The sequence below is a fragment of the Pantherophis guttatus genome, chromosome 4, assembly GCF_059756535.1.
Source record: "Pantherophis guttatus breed Tessera chromosome 4, ASM5975653v1, whole genome shotgun sequence".
Classification (NCBI taxonomy): Eukaryota; Metazoa; Chordata; class Lepidosauria; order Squamata; family Colubridae; genus Pantherophis; species Pantherophis guttatus.
In genome coordinates this window covers 105,218,911-105,237,086 of record NC_142066.1, presented here as the reverse complement: position 1 = coordinate 105,237,086, position 18,176 = coordinate 105,218,911, and the positions used below count along the sequence as shown (strand labels likewise).

Here is an 18,176-nt window from a genome sequence, read left to right as displayed (position 1 = left end):
GGGGAATAGCGGTATATATCAGGGAGGGAATAAAGACTAAATTAAAATATCAAGATATAGATGGAAGAGTTTTAAAGATAGAACTACAAACTGGGCAGAAATCATGGTTGTTGGTGACAATTTACGCCCCAAATGAGACTCAAAAAGAATTTTACAGCAAATTACACGAAAAATTTATAGAAATGGAACAGGGAAATATTTGCATGGTAGGAGACTACAATACAGTGGTGAACGAAAAAAAGGACTATGTTAACAGTATGAAAAATAAAAAGAAACGAAAAATATTACCAGGGTCATTCTTTGATATGGCACAAGAACTCAATTTGAATAAATCAGTGGAGAGAATTGAACAAAAAAAAAAGGGAATACACTTTTTTCTTGAACCCCCATAAATCCTGGTCCCGATTAGATATGGCATGGATGAATGGAGATGTAGGAAAGGATATAGAAACAATAGAAATAATGCCAAATACATGGGCTGACCAGAACCCCTTAAAAATAATTTGGAAAGGACAGAAAAAAGTTAGGAGAAGGTGGACACTGAATCCCCAAATTTTAAAGGAAAAAGAATTTATTTTAAAGATTAAAAAAGAAATGGAATTATTTTTTAAAGAAAATACAAAATAACCAACATCATTACAAATTATATGGGATACGGATAACGCATACCTAAGAGGTATAGCGATAGCTTATATAGCAAAAAAAAAAAAAAAAAAGTAGAAAAAGCAAAGGCAAAATACACTTCAGGAGGAGATTAAAAAATTAGAATCTAAATTACAAAGGGAGCCCCAGGATGAAAAAATTAAAGGGAAAATGGTTCTGGCTAAACATAAACTAAATATAGTGGAGCAAGAGGAAAGGGCAAGGGAATTAAAAGCGGCAAAACAAAAATTTTTTGAACGTGCAAACAAGCCCGGGAGGTGGCTAGCCTATAAATTAAAAAAGGATAGGGAAAAAAGATTGATTCAGGAATTACAGGATGAAAATGGAGAGTTACATTACAAAATGGGAAAAAAGAAAAAAATAATCCAGAATTACTTTGAGGTGCTATATAAAAAAGAAGAAATAGACAAGGAGAACATAAAACAATACTTAATGGTTAATGGTTTGCTGGAACTAAAAAGAGCAGAAGGAAATATTAAATAAAGTGATAACAGCCACAGAATTAAGAAGAGCAGTGCAAAAACAAAAAAGTAATAAAACCCAGGGGCCTGACGGACTTCCAGGGAAGGTATATAAGAGTTTGTATGAGGATTTTGAAATGATACTACTGGAAGTAGTATATAATGATATGTTGGAGAAAGCCAAATTACCAGACTCCTGGACTGAAGTTTATATATCCCTTATTCTAAAAGAAGGTACAGACCCCAAACAAAAAACAAAAAAAATTACAGGCCAATCTTGCTGTTGAACAGATTACAAAATTTTTACTACTATAATTGCAGAAAAGTTAAAATTAATATTAAATGAAATAATACATTCAGACCAAAATGGTTTTCTACCTATAAGGCAAATTAGGAACAATATAAGATGTTAAATGTCTTAGAGTACTATGAAGCACATCCTGAAAAACAGATGGCACTAATATTTTTAGACGCCCAGAAAGCATGCGATAATCTTAATTGGCAGTTTTTTAAACAACGGATCAAAGATATGAGATTTGGAGGGAAGTTCGAGAAAACAATAAAGGCGATATACACAACACAAAAAGCTAGAGTGATAATTAATGGGGATAACACAGAGAAATTCGAAATAAACAAAGGAATAAGACAGGGATGCCCAATGTCACCTCTGCTTTTCATCTTGACATTAGAAGTGCTGCTAACCCAAATTAGATACAATGGAGAGATAAAAGAACTAAAGGTAAAAAAAGAAGAATATAAGACATAGGCATTTGCGATGACCTAGTGTTCTTCATAGAAGAGCTGCTAGAGATAGAAAACACCTTAATGAATGAAGTAGAAAAATTTGGGACAGTGGCAGGACTGAAAATTAATAGAGAAACGACTAAAATGTTAGTAAAAAATTTAACTGAAAAAGAAAAGAAAGAATTAGAAAAAGATTTGGGATTGCAAATTGAAAAAAAGATTAAATATTTAGGAATTTTGGTCACTGTAAGGTGTTCTTCAATAAAAGATGATAATTATAAAAAACTGATATAACAAATGAAAAAAGATTTAGAGAATTGGAGAAAATTACAGTTATCACTACTAGGAAGGATAGCAGTGATTAAAATGAACATATTGCCAAAATTATTATATCTATTCCAGGCAAGGCACAGATAAATATGAAAATGTTACAAGATAGTAGAAGCAGAGGTGGCTTTGGATTCCCAAAATGAGAACTTTATTATCAAACTGCGGGGCTATTATGGATCAGAGACTGGATAAACTTAAACAATAAAAGGGTTTTAACAATTGAAGGACATGATCTACAGGCAGGTTGGCATGCCTTCCTATGGGATAAACGTAATATTTTTACCAACATCAAATAAGAGAAGCATTGATATGGACATGGGGAAAAGTTAAAAGGAAACATTATATGAAATTTCCCAACTGGGTTTCACCAATGGAGGCAATGATTTATCCGAACACATTAGATAAAAAAAAGATGATAAGACACAGTCGAGATAAAGAAAAGATATGGAAGAATATGGAATTCAAGAGTACCACAATTGGATAGAATATTGACAGGCAAGGAAGAAAAATTTATAACAAAAGCATATAAATATCTATTAGAGGTAGAAATGGAAGAAGATATAGTGAAAGGTCCAATGATAGCATGGGCACAAAATGTAGGCCATAATATAAATTTAGAGGAATGGGAAAAATTATGGAACAAAAACTGTAAATTAACATTGTCGACTGCATATAAAGAAAATCAGTACAAAATGTTTTATAGGTGGCATTTAACATCGGCGAGATTGGCTAATATGTACACAAGTATGAAACCGGACTGCTGGAAGTGTAAATATAAGGACGGAACATTTTATCACATGTGGTGGCAATATCCCAAAGCAACGAAATATTGGGAACAGATAAGGAGTTGTTTACAGGAGATAACAGGAGAATAAATTGAATTTAAACTTGAATTATTTTTATTAGGAATAATTAATCAAAGGATAAAGAAGCAACTCCAACATATCATTTTACATATAGTACAGCATCACGAATTGTTTATGCCCAATATTGGAAACTTGAAAATATACCAGCCAATGAGAGGATTATACATAAAATATTATAATGTGCCGAGATGTATAAACTCACATTAGAAATAAAAGGCAAGGAAGAAACAGAATTTTATGAGGTTTGGGATAAGTGGTATAAGTGGTTAGAACAGAGAAACAAAAATGTATAAAAATAAATGTAGATAACTGTAAGAGACACATGACATAGTACTGTTAAAAAAATGCTTATTCTTATGTAAATTGAAAAAATGGAAAATAAAAATTTAAAAAACTCGCTAATATGCTATTTTAATTATCAGTATTGTGTTGGACATCACCTCATGAAACCAGTTCTTTTACAGTCATATTGTTCTTTTGGAATAATTTTGAAGTTTGACCAGTATGTCATATAATTACGTCTAATTTTTATATTGGGACCAGTATAGTTTCTGAATAGTAGTATATTTTTATAGCATAATGAAATTTTATGTTCATTAAACATAATTATGTTTAATATTTAAACATTAAACATTGTGTTTATATTTTATAGTATAAGGTTCGAGCTTATATTCAAATGAAATCTCTGAAAGCATGCAAGAGGGAAATTAAATCAGTCATGAATACAGCTGGAAATGTAAGTACTTAATAAGTGGCATATTTGTAATTTCTATGAACTGAACTATCTGCTATTAGCATATTTTTTCTCAGACAGTAAAATTCTGCTTGATTCTTTTATCTACTGTATAGATCTTAATTTGTTTTAACAGATTCCCCTTCAGATCTGAGGTGAAGTATGGAGGGATCCATTACTTTAATGGATGTTGTTCTATAAGCATAAAAAATGGTTTATGCATTAGGTATATCCTGTACAATTAGAGATTAAAATGGCTAATTGTTTTCCTTAACACTCTTGCAGTTTTTGTACTGTTATGCTACTTTACATATTTATCATATGTAAAATCTTCTGTTCATTTCAGCCTTGGAAAATCATTTACTTATTAAAATATTGTGGAGAAGCGCCATGTGAGCGTAATATGGCAAAAGAATCAGAGGTCTGGTTGCACCTTTTCCAATTAACAATTATTTTTAAATAAAATTATTTAGTTAGAAAAGGTTCATCCAGATTCCTGATTAATCATTTCAGCAATTCTTGTTTATTTAGGTTTATAAACAATAAATTGTCATGAGTTTTAATGAGTTTAAAGTGCATCATACAGCAATCTTTTTTGAACCAAGGTACCTCAAATGGCCTAACATACAGAACGTGTCCAAAATTCGGAACCCATAACCCGAAGGGAACTGTGAGAAGGTTGTGGCTATTGCAGTGTTACTAGCTGTTGCTGGGTTGTGTGAGCTTGATTTTCAGGGTTCTGTGACAATTTCCCACCCAGTCTTGCAATCCTCACTCCTGTACCGAGCAGCTACTTACCTGCCTGCTGGAAAGAGAAGGGAAAGAAAGGGAAGGGAAGAATGAAGGAAGGGAGGGAGGGAGGGAGGAGGAAGGAAGGAAAGAAGGAAGATTTCCAATGCTCTTGGTCATTCTGTTTCTTTGTTTAATAAGGAAATATCTCTGAAACTCAATGGGGCATGGGTTGTAAAAGTTGTACAGGTCTATTGTCTTGTATTGATTGTAACCTTCAATACAAAATGATATATTCTGTGGTAACAATTTTTGAATCATGTATTCAAATGGATTACAGAACATATTCATAATGCATCAGCCATGACTCTTGTGAAACTGAAATTTGGCAAACCTGTGGCTACTTCAGTACTATCATAGTCACTGTCATAATCAAAAACTGTTACATGATTGTAATATCCAATGCTCCCTGACAGCTTCTTACAAGGAAAGTCAAATGAGAAGCCAGCGGGAGATCGGAAGTTGCTTTTGTTTATACTACTCTTTGCCTACCTGTGGTCATTCTGTTTCTCTACTAAGGAAATATTTCTGAAATGATGACTCAATGGGTCATGGGTTGTCTAATATTAAATAAACTGCTTTCATAGATAGCTGTTCAGAGCACTAGAAATTGTAGATTTTAGTGGTATCTTTCTGCAGCTTTTGCTTTTCTGGTGTTATTAGGCTTCCGGCTCTGTTCCCTCAAGGTTCCAGTAACTATTCTTTTTATGCACTTTGCAGTCTGCACCTTCACTTTTTCTGAAAAGCAACTTTGAGTATTTAAGGGGCAATTATCGGAAAGCTGTAAAGCTCCTGAACAGCTCAAATATTGCTGAACATCCAGGATTTATGAAGACAGGTACAAATCACTTTTATAGGTTGATTTTTCCCCGCTGATTTGATATAAAACATTGTTTGGATAAATGTATCTCTAACTGAGTTTCATATTTTCTGTCCTCTTTGGAAATGTGTTTATTTCTACTTGAAATATATAAAACATTTTATTGTTGAACATCTTATAAATTCCAAATGTTTTAACTGGGAGAGGTATCACTTAATAGATCACTTCCATTGATTTATTAAGCAATCAAATACATCTTTAATTAAGTCTTGTAAATGTGAAAAGGTTTATAGTATAGCCTCAGGAATCTCACAGTGGTTAAACCAGCAGCTCCATCTACCTTTTAAAGCCATATGATGTCTGATTAAACTTACAATCTGAACACACCAGTCCTTATTTTTATAATAACAATTTTCACTTCATTGTTCAAATTAATTGCATCCAAGTTAAATTTTGCAACTTACATTGTTGCCTTATCTGTTGGATTAATTAAAGTAACTTCGTTGAGAATATGAATTTAGTTGAACTGAAAAAACTTATTTCTTCACAAGAAACACAAGAAAACTTTTGAAGGAAACACAGAGAACATTTGGAGTTTGATTTGAAGAAAGAATACTAGGAGACTTCCAGTGGTCAGTGTAGGGCTTATTGTTGTTGAACATGATGATGAGCTGTGACTGCTGGTTTGTAAAAGACCAAGTGAATTGAAAGAAAATAGAATTAAATGTGTAGTCTTCGTGTAGTCTTGAAAATAAATGTACAGGAAATCAAATGTTGCCCATCTCCTGTAGAAAGTCCATAATTTCATTTCGGTATTGCTTTTTCTTAGGAGAATGTTTACGCTGCATGTTCTGGAATAATCTTGGTTGCATCCATTTTGCTATGGGGAAACACAACTTAGGGATTTTCTATTTTAAAAAGGCTTTGCAAGAAAATGATAATGCCTGTGCACAGCTTGGGACAGATGGCACAGACCCAGGTAAAGTAAGCAAGTAATAAATACATTGTAAGGACTAATGAATAGATTAATAAGATATTTAAAAATTCAGAATTTTGACTTTCCTAATTTTTGAAATTGAACTGTTAGGTTTTTTTTAACATGCATGGGATGCCCTATAATTATTTTTCTAGCTTTGTTTGCGACTAAGGAATAAAATACAAAAAGTAAAATTATACTTAGCATAATATATTAAATTTCTTCAAATGTAAATCTGGATTGATACATAGATCATATTTTAGGGGAAATCACAAGATCCCAAGAGCCTTGTTTGTTGAATTGACTTCATCTGCAAAAATATTTACAAATGGATAAGTTGAGAAAGACAATAATCATAAACCTCAGGCTTAAAAAAGACAATGTATAATAGTGACACAGTTCTTCTGGATTTAAATTATAAATTTTGGAATGAGCCTTTGTATGGATTAGAATTTTTGAATTGAGTTTATATAATTAGAAAGGACACACAGTAGAGGAGAATAATAGAAAAAAGGAATAATATATGGTAGTTGGTGAGCACATTGATACTTCAGGAGAAGGCAGTTTTTCCTAAAAATTGCCCTATCTGAATTTGATAATATTTGAATTTCTACTCAAATAAGAAACTTTCATTTTTTATAAGAAAGGAACTTCTAGGAACCAGGATTTTGAGCTCTAAAAATATTTGATGGCCTTCCAAATAAAGCAATCAACATAAAAGGAAGTGATTGAATTGTAGTAATTAATCATTACTGGTATTTGTTAGCTTCTCTTGAGTAGAGGATAAGTTAATTGTCCAATAATATCCGTATGTAGCTGTCCTTGAACTGCATAGTTAACATTCAGTTTTTAATCACAGGTAAAAAGTTCTCAGGACGACCGATGTGCACATTACTGACCAACAAGCGTTATGAGTTGTTATATAACTGTGGCATTCAGCTTTTACATATTGGGAGGCCACTAGCTGCTTTTGAGTGCCTGATAGAAGCTGTCCAGGTTTATCATTCCAATCCTCGCCTGTGGTTGAGAATAGCTGAATGTTGTATTGCTGCTAATAAAGGGGTAAGATAGTTTTTTCCAGTGGTCTTTTTGTACTGGAAATTAAATTTAATTTTACTGCCTTTTAAAATTAAGCATGGATTTTTAAATAGCTTTTTGATAACCTGGCCTTTTACTATTGAAATTGTTCATTTTTTAAAAAATTCCTTTTTTCCTCTAGCCCTACATGAACAGGAGCTCAGGAGGCTGCAAAGTGTGATTATGAGAAGGGAAATGAAAAGTATATGATTTTCAGTTAATTAGGGTTGTTCCTATCTGAACTATAAAAACTATAAACAAAGAGCTCTAAATTGAAGGTGGAAGTGAAAGCCAGCCTGATTTTCTCCTTAGACTTACGTTAAACGAGGAGAGAAAAGAACAACTCTTTTGGGTCATTAAGGACATACTGATCTCTAAAGATTTGGAAAATAAAGAATGAAGATGCCTTCATTTTCCCCTTTGGCCATGCCTCCTTTTCTTTCTCCTAAGAAAAAAACACATCTCTGTGGTTTGCACTAAAGAATCCTCCCATACACTGGCATTTCCCAAGTATATTTGTCTGAGAGAGAGGCAGAGAATAACTTACCAGCTACTTACAGACATGGACTCTGGCCCCTATGCAGAAGAAGGTTGACATCTGCTTTGGTGAATTGCAATGTACCTTTACCAAGGAGAGATTTTGAATAATGTAAATAAAAATATAACTACATTTTGTGCTTCAGTGGTCATGAAAAATTGCTCAGACTTGACAGTTCATCTAGGATGTCAAGCTTTTATGTTACATATTAGAAATGCACCACCTGAAATCAGAGAAAAACCAATCATTCTTCTCACATCCTTTAACTCAAAACTGGAGAGAAGCTGAAAAGGCTTTCTTTGTTTTGAATTTTGTTTTCTCTCTCTGTAATCAGCAGATATAGAGCTAAAATAAATAGGTGTGCACTGATATTTCAAACTGAATCCACTTTGCCAATTTCTCTTTGAGAAACTGCATGTGTGACACACCATAATTTGTTGATGACAACACAATAACCAGTTTGCATACATTTGCATAAGCCATAAATTATAGTCAGTAGAGTCAAACATTTTATAACAGAAGCAAACACTTAGCAACTCTTGATTGACTTGTCACCATATTAAAACCAGTAAATGATATTACGAAGCCATGATTAAATTGTGCCTCAGTTCAGAAAAGATTAATGACTTGATTTTCAATGTTATAATTTGGGGAAAATTTCCATATGATCATATGTGTCAGGTTTCAGCGCTGACAATATGACTTAATAGGACAGCTATATTTGGATGGCATTTTTGAGGTGAATTAAAGTAGTGATGATGTTGAATGTAAGTAATATAAGAAACTCAAAACTCAATTTCAGACAGATACAATTATTGCTCTTTCTTCAGCTGTGTTCAGTTGCGTACAGTGAGCCCCAACTCTAGCCTTAATTGGTGACCTGTGGTTAATATGCAGGCTTGGCTTGCTTGGAATATCTTGTACCCTGGCCCCAGTACTAACCCTAGCCCTAATAGTAGCCATAAACATTCCATGAACAGGACTGGAGGTAAAATTATGGATAGAAGCAGGAAGAGAGTGTTTCAGCCTCTTGATATTCTCAATGTTTTTTCACAGAGTTTGGAACAAGAAACAAAGGGCCTTCCAAGCAAAAAGGGGATTGTACAGTCTATTGTAGGTCAGGGCTATCATCGTAAAATCGTCTTAGCATCACAGTCTGTGCAGAACATTGTTTATAAGTAAGTACTTTGAGATAATATTTTATTTCATTGTAAATATGAGTAGTTGATTAGAACATTTCTTAACTTGTTGTATTTTGCTATTTTTGTTTATTAAATGTTAAATAATTGATTTTAGAGGAAATGCTCAAAATCATGGGTATCCAACTTTTGGCTTGCCTGGGCCATTTTGAGTAAAGAGGAATTGTCTTGAGCCACATATAAAATACATAATATAGTTAATGTATATAAATTACATAATAATGTTAAAAGTTTACCATCTTGTTGGGCTGCATTACTATCTGTCCAGCGCCACATGTGGCACATGGGCCATGGATTGAACACACCTGCTGTAAATGTTTGCAAAAGTGAATATAAGTGGAAAACACAGGCCTAACATTTATTTATTTATTTATTTATTTATTCGATTTGTATACCGCCCTACTCCCGAAGGACTCAGGGCGGTGAACAGCCAAACAATAAAATAACATAGACATAAAAAATTTAAAAAACAGATAAAATCAAATTAAATTATTTTGGCCCAGACAGATTAAAACACCCCAATAATTTAAAAACAGATTAAAATTTACATATTTAAAAGGGAAGAGATTAGGCCAAGCCCGCCTGCTGGAATAAAAAGGTCTTCACAGCGCGGCGGAAGGTGCGCAGATCCGGGATCCTCCGTATCTCCAGGGGGAGCTCATTCCAGACGGTAGGTGCCCCCACAGAGAAGGCTCTCCCCCTAGGGGTCGCCAGCCGACATTGTTTGGCTGACGGCACCCGGAGGAGTCCCTCTCTATGAGAGCGTACTGGCCGGTGGGAGGCTATTGGTGGTAGTAGGCGGTCCCGTAGATAACCAGGTCCTAAGCCATGGAGCGCTTTAAAGGTGGTAACCAAAACCTTGAAGCGCACCCGGAAGACCACCGGGAGCCAGTGCAGCTCGCGCAGGAGAGGTGTCACATGGGAGCGCCACGTCGCTCCCATTACCACCCGCGCGGCCGCACTCTGCGCCAGTTGGAGCCTCCGGGTGCTCCTCAAGGGGAGCCCCATGTAGAGAGCATTACAATAGTCCAGGCGGGAGGTGACGAGGGCATGAGTGACCGTGCGTAACGAGTCCCGATCCAGAAAGGGACGCAACTGGCGAATCAGGCGAACCTGATGAAAAATCCTCCCGGTCACGGCCGTCAAGTGCTCTTCTAAAGACAGCCGTGAATCCAGGAGGACGCCCAAGTTGCGAGCCCTCTCCGTGGGGGCCAATGATTCGCCCCCAATAGTCAGTGATGGCGTCAACTGCCTATATCGGGACGTCGGAAACCACAGCCACTCGGTCTTGGATGGGTTGAGCCTGAGCCTGTTCCTCCCCATCCAGATCCGTACGGCCTCCAGGCATCGGGACATCACTTCAAGGGCATCGTTGGGGTGATCCGGGGTGGAGATGTACAGCTGGGTGTCGTCAGCGTACTGATGGTACTCCACCCCGAAACCACGGATGATCTCGCCCAGCGGCTTCACATAAATGTTGAACAGGAGAGGCGAGAGGACCGACCCTTGCGGCATCCCACATATGAGGGGCCTCGGGGTCGACCTCTGTCCCCCTGTCAACACAGACTGCGACCGGTCAGAGAGAAAGGAGGAGAACCACCGCAACACAGTGCCTCCCACCCCCAACTCTTCCAACCGGTGCAGCATGATACCATGGTCGATGGTATCAAAAGCCGCTGAGAGATCTAACAGGACCAGGACAGAGGAGCACCCCCTGTCCCGAGCCCTCCAGAGATCATCAACCAACGCGACCAATGCCGTTTCCGTGCTGTACCCGGGCCTGAAGCCCGACTGGAACGGATCCAGATACGTCGTTTCATCCAGGTGCTGGGGGAGCTGTTGCGCAACCACACTCTCAACAACCTTCGCCACAAAACGAAGGTTGGAGACCGGACGATAATTTACCAACATTGCCGGGTCCAGGGAAGGCTTCTTGAGGAGAGGCCTCACCATCGCCTCTTTCAAGGCGGCAGGAAAGACACCCTCACCCAACGAAGCATTTATAATCCCCTGGAACCAGCCTCGTGTCACCTCCCGAGAAGCCAGCACTAACCAGGAGGGACACGGGTCCAATAAACAGGTGGTCGCGTTCAGTCTACCCAGAATCCTGTCCACGTCCTCAGGGGTCACAGGATCAAACTCATCCCAGATAACATTCTCAAGACCTGCCCCAGTCCCTCCCCCTGAGACTACCCAGTCGGAGTCCAGATCTTCCCGAATCTGAGTGATTTTGTCATACAGATACTGAACAAAATCCTCGGCTCTACCCTCCAAGGGGTCCTCCCGCGCTTCCTGGTGGAGCAGGGAGCGGGTCACCCTAAACAGGGCGGCCGGGCGATTATCTGATGACGCAATAAGAGCAGCAAAATAGTTACATTTCGCTGCTTTTATTGCCACTAGGTAATTCCTAATATGAGATCTTACCAGTGTCCGGTCAGATTCAGAAAGACTGGCCCTCCAACTGCTCTCTAGGCTTCTTTTCCGGCGCTTCAACTCCCTCAGCTCCTCAGTGAACCAAGGAGCTAAATGAGATCGGCGCCGGGTCAGAGGCCGCAAAGGCACGACTCGGTCCAGAGCTCCAGCGGCCGCCCTATCCCAGGCGGCCACTAGGTCTCCAGTCGAGGCGTGTGCCAGAGCCTCAGGGAATGGCCCAAGCTCCATCTGGAACCTGTCAGGTTCCATCAGGCGCCTGGGGCGGAACCATCTTACCGGCTCCGCCTCCCTGCGGCGGGGTGTAGCGGTTCGAAGGTCGAGACAAAGGAGAGAGTGATCAGACCATGACAAGGGCTTGATGACTATATCCCCTATCTCGAGATCACTCAACCACTGTCCAGAGACAAAAACCAGATCCAGCGTGTTTCCCCCCATGTGGGTAGGGTCATGAATTAACTGGGTCAGGTCCATGGCTGTCATGGAAGCCATGAACTCCTGAGCCACCTCTGACGCCTCACCCACGGATGGCAGGTTGAAATCCCCCATGACCATAAGCCTAGGGGTATCAACCGCCACCGCGGCGATGACGTTGAGTAGCTCAGGCAGGGCTGCTGCCACGTGGCAGGGAGCCAGGTACGTGATCAGCAAACCCCTCTGAACCCCGTGACCCCATTTCACAAGGAGGGATTCACAGCCGGCCGTCTGAGGAACAGTGGCCTCCCTCGGTCTCAGGCCTTTAATGATAACCGCTACCCCCCCGCCCCTCCCCTGTGACCTTGGCTGATGGAATGCGTGGAAACCTGGTGGGCACATTTCAACGAGGGGAACCCCCCCGTCCTGGCCCAACCAGGTCTCCGTAATACCTGCCAGGTCCGCACCCCCCTCCTGAATAAGATCACAAATGAGGGGGGCTTTATTTACTACGGACCTGGCATTGCACAGCATCAGCCGAAGGCCTGGGCCCTGAGGGTCTATGCAACCTGGAGAACGGGTGGAGCCTAGGGGGCCGGAGCATGCCACCGCTCGTAGACAGCGGGTGCGCGCTCCCCTAACATGATATGGCCCCCTGCTCCCGCCATATCTACCCCTCCCACTCACAGTACTGATGTTTGAGACACTATCCGGATGAGCTCTAACACCCCCCTCGACCCCAGGTCCCCCACCCCCCCGCCGCACTTCGAGGCCAGACCGAACCCTCCCCCTTGTGGGTTTTCCCCCAAACCCACAACCCAAGTTCTAATTCGACCCTCCCCCTCCCTGGGACCCCTTAAAAGTTTAATTAAAAAATTTGATAAAAAACCCCACAACCCCCTGGTTTTCACATGCCACCTCTCTGGGTCCCAAAACCCATCCTTGAGGTAGGCTCTTGATAATGTGGAGGGCCAGATCTGCGAGAGGGGGGAATCTTGCAGCGCAAGAAGTTCATAGGTAGTATACATCTTAGGTTACAGCGAGGGAGGCGGAGATCATAATCAGGGGTCCATTTGGTAATCCCAAAATCAGATGTAACACACAGCCATGCGGCTCCACCGGTAAATACACTGTCCTCTCACGACAGTTTGAGGGGTCTTTCACAGTTTCAGCCAACGGAGAATGACATCCAGCCCGCCCTCTCACGGCGGGAGGCCCTTAAATAGCCCAAGAGATAGAAATGCTCCATCCAACCGGTGGTGAATTCATGATGTAAAAAGACGACCCCCTCAGTGGTTGCCACAATGGATTGTCCCAAGGTTGGAGAGAATGATTTATAGTTTAGTCAGTCAGTTCATCCGGGGGTTAAGATGACAGTCCCTGCTCTTTATAGTCGCACCAATAGGATAGTTCCAGTAGGAGACACAAAAACATATGGGGGAAGGGGAGGGGGGGGGAACCCCTTTCCCTGGGGCCAGATGGTAGCCCATTTCACGGCCTAAACAAGGTCCGGGAGGGAGGGGGGGCGGGGGGAGAGAAGGGCTGGCATCAATGCAACAGGAGGAGAAACCCCTCCCCCGGCCACCAGCCCTTTCTCCTCCAGTTCTTCCAAGTAAAAAACCCCCAGTTCTTCCTGGTAACATAACCCAATGCCATGTCCCAGCCTCCAGTACATTTCTCGGAGGCCTCCAGGTCCTCTGCAGCCGCCAGGATCTTCCTGAAGGGGTCTCTCACTACCCAAAGCCAGAAACTGGCTGCTGGAATCCCCTCCGTCGCTAGCCCCGCCATCAAGGCCACCATTGCCTTCGTCTCTCAATGCCTCTAGCAACGCTGATAGCAACGCCGCCGCTGCCGCTGCCGTCGTTCTCTCACAGCCGGTAAGCCACCTTTCTCCCTTCTCAGCTGGGATGCGGCAGCAGCGTGGTAGCAGCAGGGCTGCTATTCGGTCGACTCCGGGTGAACCCTGAGGGGCGAGAAAGGTCTCAAAATGCTCACCCCAGTCTCATCCAGCCAAACGGGGGGTCGTTGATGGTCAAGACCCCCCTCGACACCCCAAAACGTCCAAAAACGCCCCCATCTAACCGCAGCGCTCAGGGAGCGGCCGCCATCTTGCGCATGCTCAGAGGGATCATCATCATGTCTACCACAAGACTTTTTAATATATAAATAGGAAGTATATCAAATTTAGTTATTATTTATAGGATACTCTTTACAATTGACTATGACTTGGGAAAGTTGAATATATTTTGAATGTGGAATTCATTTATATGATTTAGTAAACTATTCAGTTTAGCATATTTAAGATTCTTTTAAAAGAGATATGTATTCAGGATACAAAATAAATTAATCAATTTTTTCATTATTGGTTGATATAAACATTTCTTTTTCAGTTTCTTTGTAAATTTTCCAATTGACTTGAATATATTTTTTAAAAGTAGATGCATTTTGAAATTGTCTTCAAACAGTGTTGTGTAATGGTTAAAGTGCTTGACTAGGGATACAAGAGAACCAGTTTTTAGTCCTCTCTTAGGCACAAAAGCCACAGGATATCCTTGGGCCATTCACTTGTGTCTCAACTTCAAAACAATGTCAGACTCTGTGACAAGCTAGCTGAAGAACAAGCATAATGTATTGATGATTGCACTGTATAAAGTAGACATAATGCAAACATATGGAATAAAAAAGGGGAGAGAAAAGTAATACACTGGTTTTTCTTTTCTTTTCAAGTGACGGCCAATCTTCAGCTATTCCTGTAGCCAGCATGGAGTTTGCAGCAATTTGTCTAAGAAATGCTTTGCTGTTGCTTCCTGAAGATCAGCAGGAGTCAAAGCAAGAAAATGGATCTAAAGCTGGTAATCAGCTGAGTGGGAATGAAAGCAGTGAAAATACTGAAGCTTGCACGTAAGTGAGACATTAATTAGACGTAGCTTATTTGGTAACCAATTTGGAAAGAGTTTGAGGGGGGAGGGAAATTACTTTGCACATAAACAGTAAGCAGAAGTTGTATTGAAATGAATATATTATAACTGTAACACTGAATGATGACACAGGAAAAATCTTCGTGTTCTCAGTATGAAAAATAAATGCAGGGTATGCTCAAGAAGCCATTACAAAGGGAATGTGTGAAAAACTGACAAGCAATTTATCTTTTTTGATCAATTGTTATTGAAAAAAAGAATTCTAGCTCATATAAAATAAAAGAAAGTGGAAAACATATCTTTGAATGAAATTCAGCTCCTGGGAGCTTTATAAACACATCTATAGTTTTCTTTGGCAACAGTCAAGAAATGGTTTGTTATTGGTTTTTCTGAGATTTTTTTCCAATTTCCCAATCTAGTCTACAGCCTGGGATTTCTTAGTAGTTCCCCATCCAAAAATTCACTGGATTCAATCTCCCTAATTGTTCAACAAATGTCTGGTAGGTACAACCACCTCACTGGGCCTCAATCAAAGATAACATTAGATATTTTTCTGGCATGAAGAATGCAATCTGTTCAATTTTCTTTTCATCGCTTGGAAAACTGCTAGTTGTAATACAGTGCTCTAAATTTGGAAACAGAGTCCTACAACTTCAACTTTAATTTTAAAAAACTGAAAAATTGTCATTAAATGATTTTAAAAATATTTTAGTTAAAAAAATCATTTTTTTCCTAAGCATATTCTCTGTTCTTCCCTTCACATGTTGGTATTGTGTCACTAGTAAAGCATGGGAATGCTTCAGCATTCTAAAGCCTTTTACTATTTCATAAATGTCATAGCAGTAGTGTAGAATATAGTATAATCTTAGCAGATATTTAGTGCCATACATTTGTTAAAAATTCTTGAATGATGGCTTCTATAGTGTGAACAAAGACATGAAGACTTAAGTGTTCAGTGTTGATCAACATTGTTTTTATCTCATATTTTCCATTTTGTTTTGGGAGAAAAAACTGCTGAATGGTTTTTAATATGTAAAAGTTTAAACAAGCTATCTAGGACATTTAACATTTTACTCATCTCAATTTTAAATTGACTTGGTGGCATCTCTTTTGATTTCAAAGGAGACGGGAAATTCTTTTATCACATAGGATCATCATTCACTGAAAAATTAAAATATATCTTTGGATGATATTTAAAAGTGTGACAGCAACAAAAATTATGAAGAATCATTAATCTAGTTTACATCTGTAGAAGAATGTTTTTGGATATAAGTGTTTATTGTATATATTTAATTTTTGCTTACTTAGGCTTAAAATATATATTTATAGATATTCAAAGTTGTATTTTTTTTGTATAGATTTTTTGATGCATATTGTAGACTTACTCTATTTTGACGGTTTGCAAAGAATATAAATCATCGAATTCCTGTTTTCTACAAAGTGGCTGCTGTGATATTAATTTTTAAAAATATTTTTCTACTAAAATGCATTTTTAAAAGCTATTGCATTTTTTTTTACTGTGATCATGAATCTAATCCTTTTTTATTCCTCTTTAAATATGCTTAATTTGGATTTCCTTAGTAACTAGAAAGTGCTGAACTTGTTATGTTGATCTTTAAGATACTACTCATGGTGTCTTTATTTCAATAGTAAAAGTCATGAAGGAGACAAATTTATTCCTGCTCCACCATCTTCTCCCTTGAGAAAGCAGGAATTAGAAAACCTAAGGTAAGTTCTTTCATCCATCCATCCAGAATGAGCTAAAAAACATACAATTAGTTTCTGATGATGTGATAATATGATAATATGTGATATGATAAAATATGATATTTGATATGATAAAAGTGATAATATGAAGAAGTATCTTTTTTTAAAAAAAATGAACTCCTATCTTTTATGTATTATGAAGAAATGACAAAAAAGATAATTACATTTTAGTTTGTTCTATATTGTATAGCTTGTCTTTGTTCAGTGAGTACACATAATTGCAGTGAGATTGTCATTCTTGATTGAAACTAAGCAGGAGGGCAAGTTATGATTTAACTGTACCCATGGTAAATCTAAATGTTACAGTCCCAACCATCTGAAGGCTTGTGTGGAGAATGCTAAACTGCAGTTAGAAAGCCTAGTCACAAACTTCTTGTTTGTGGTTTCCTAGTTCTTCTCTTTGATACAGTTCATATTTATTGCTGCAGATCCCTTTTCAGTATGCTATATGAATAATGACAAACAAAATCTCAGATATACTTCAATATCTTCAGGGTTTTCAGAAATTTTTATTGTCATGTATGAGCTTTCCTGTTTGGAGGAATTTAATTCCTCCATAATTTAGTCCCATTAAATACTAATGACTGTTTTCAAAACCCAAAGAAAACCTTTGTGACTAGAAAAATTTTACAAAAGAGAAATATTAATATTTTATCAAATAAATGATATGCTGTATCTTTTTGAGGGAAAGCTAAAGGTTATTCATTTATAACATTTATGTTGCAATTACTTCCATAGTATTATGCTATGCTTAATAAGCATTATGTTAAGTTCATAGAAGTCTAAAAGTTATGTCATGGCAACTGGACTTATTTTTTATTGGTTTTAGATGTTTCACTGCCCATCCAAGCAGCTTCTTCGGTCAGAGAAAATTGGTTAGGGTGAGGAGGCAGAGAGCCATTGGAATGTACCAACTGCTTTTGTATGGACTCTTGGGGCCTAACATTTGGATTGCAAACAGCCTATGATTCTATGATTATTTCTGGACAGTGGGAAAGGAAGACTAAGAAAATAATATATAGCTTACTTGATTTATGTATCTGTTCCTGCAGAATATATATATTCAGAATATATTTTATTGATATAAAATACCACAAAAAGTCTACTAAGAAATGTGTCTGCATATGAAAATCAGTGGGAACTTGATATGTTTGGAATAAATTCATTGCAAAATCTTTATGGCTTGGTTTCCATTGAATATATCTACAGGAACAATTAGCCCATATCCTATTCCTTTGTGTAACAGCAGTTACTGCATGCCTCCTTTCCATGGCAAGCTTTTCAAGAATGAGATTTGAAATGATATCTGGGTATGGTACAAAGGAAATGAGGAAGGTGCAGTGGAGAAGCTTCTCATGTTGCTCATGTATAATTAAAGAACATGCTTCCCAGGACCCCGAAATAAACTCCTCATCCTGCCATGAATTAATGTGACTTATTACTGAAGCTAA

At 38.5% G+C, this 18,176-nt stretch overlaps 1 protein-coding gene across 3 annotated transcripts in view; it reads left to right on the top strand.

Annotated features, from left to right (window-relative positions):
• Positions 1-18,176, top strand: part of CNOT10 (CCR4-NOT transcription complex subunit 10) — a 57,453-nt gene that overhangs the window by 19,343 nt on the left and 19,934 nt on the right. For all 3 annotated transcript variants that reach the window (XM_087892530.1, XM_060685825.2, XM_060685826.2), the window contains 7 exons: positions 3,717-3,800; positions 5,307-5,424; positions 6,236-6,385; positions 7,242-7,444; positions 9,054-9,175; positions 14,768-14,941; positions 16,609-16,686. In XM_087892530.1, coding sequence (XP_087748656.1) covers positions 3,717-3,800; positions 5,307-5,424; positions 6,236-6,385; positions 7,242-7,444; positions 9,054-9,175; positions 14,768-14,941; positions 16,609-16,686 — 929 coding nt within the window. The remainder of the gene's footprint in view (positions 1-3,716; positions 3,801-5,306; positions 5,425-6,235; positions 6,386-7,241; positions 7,445-9,053; positions 9,176-14,767; positions 14,942-16,608; positions 16,687-18,176) is intronic.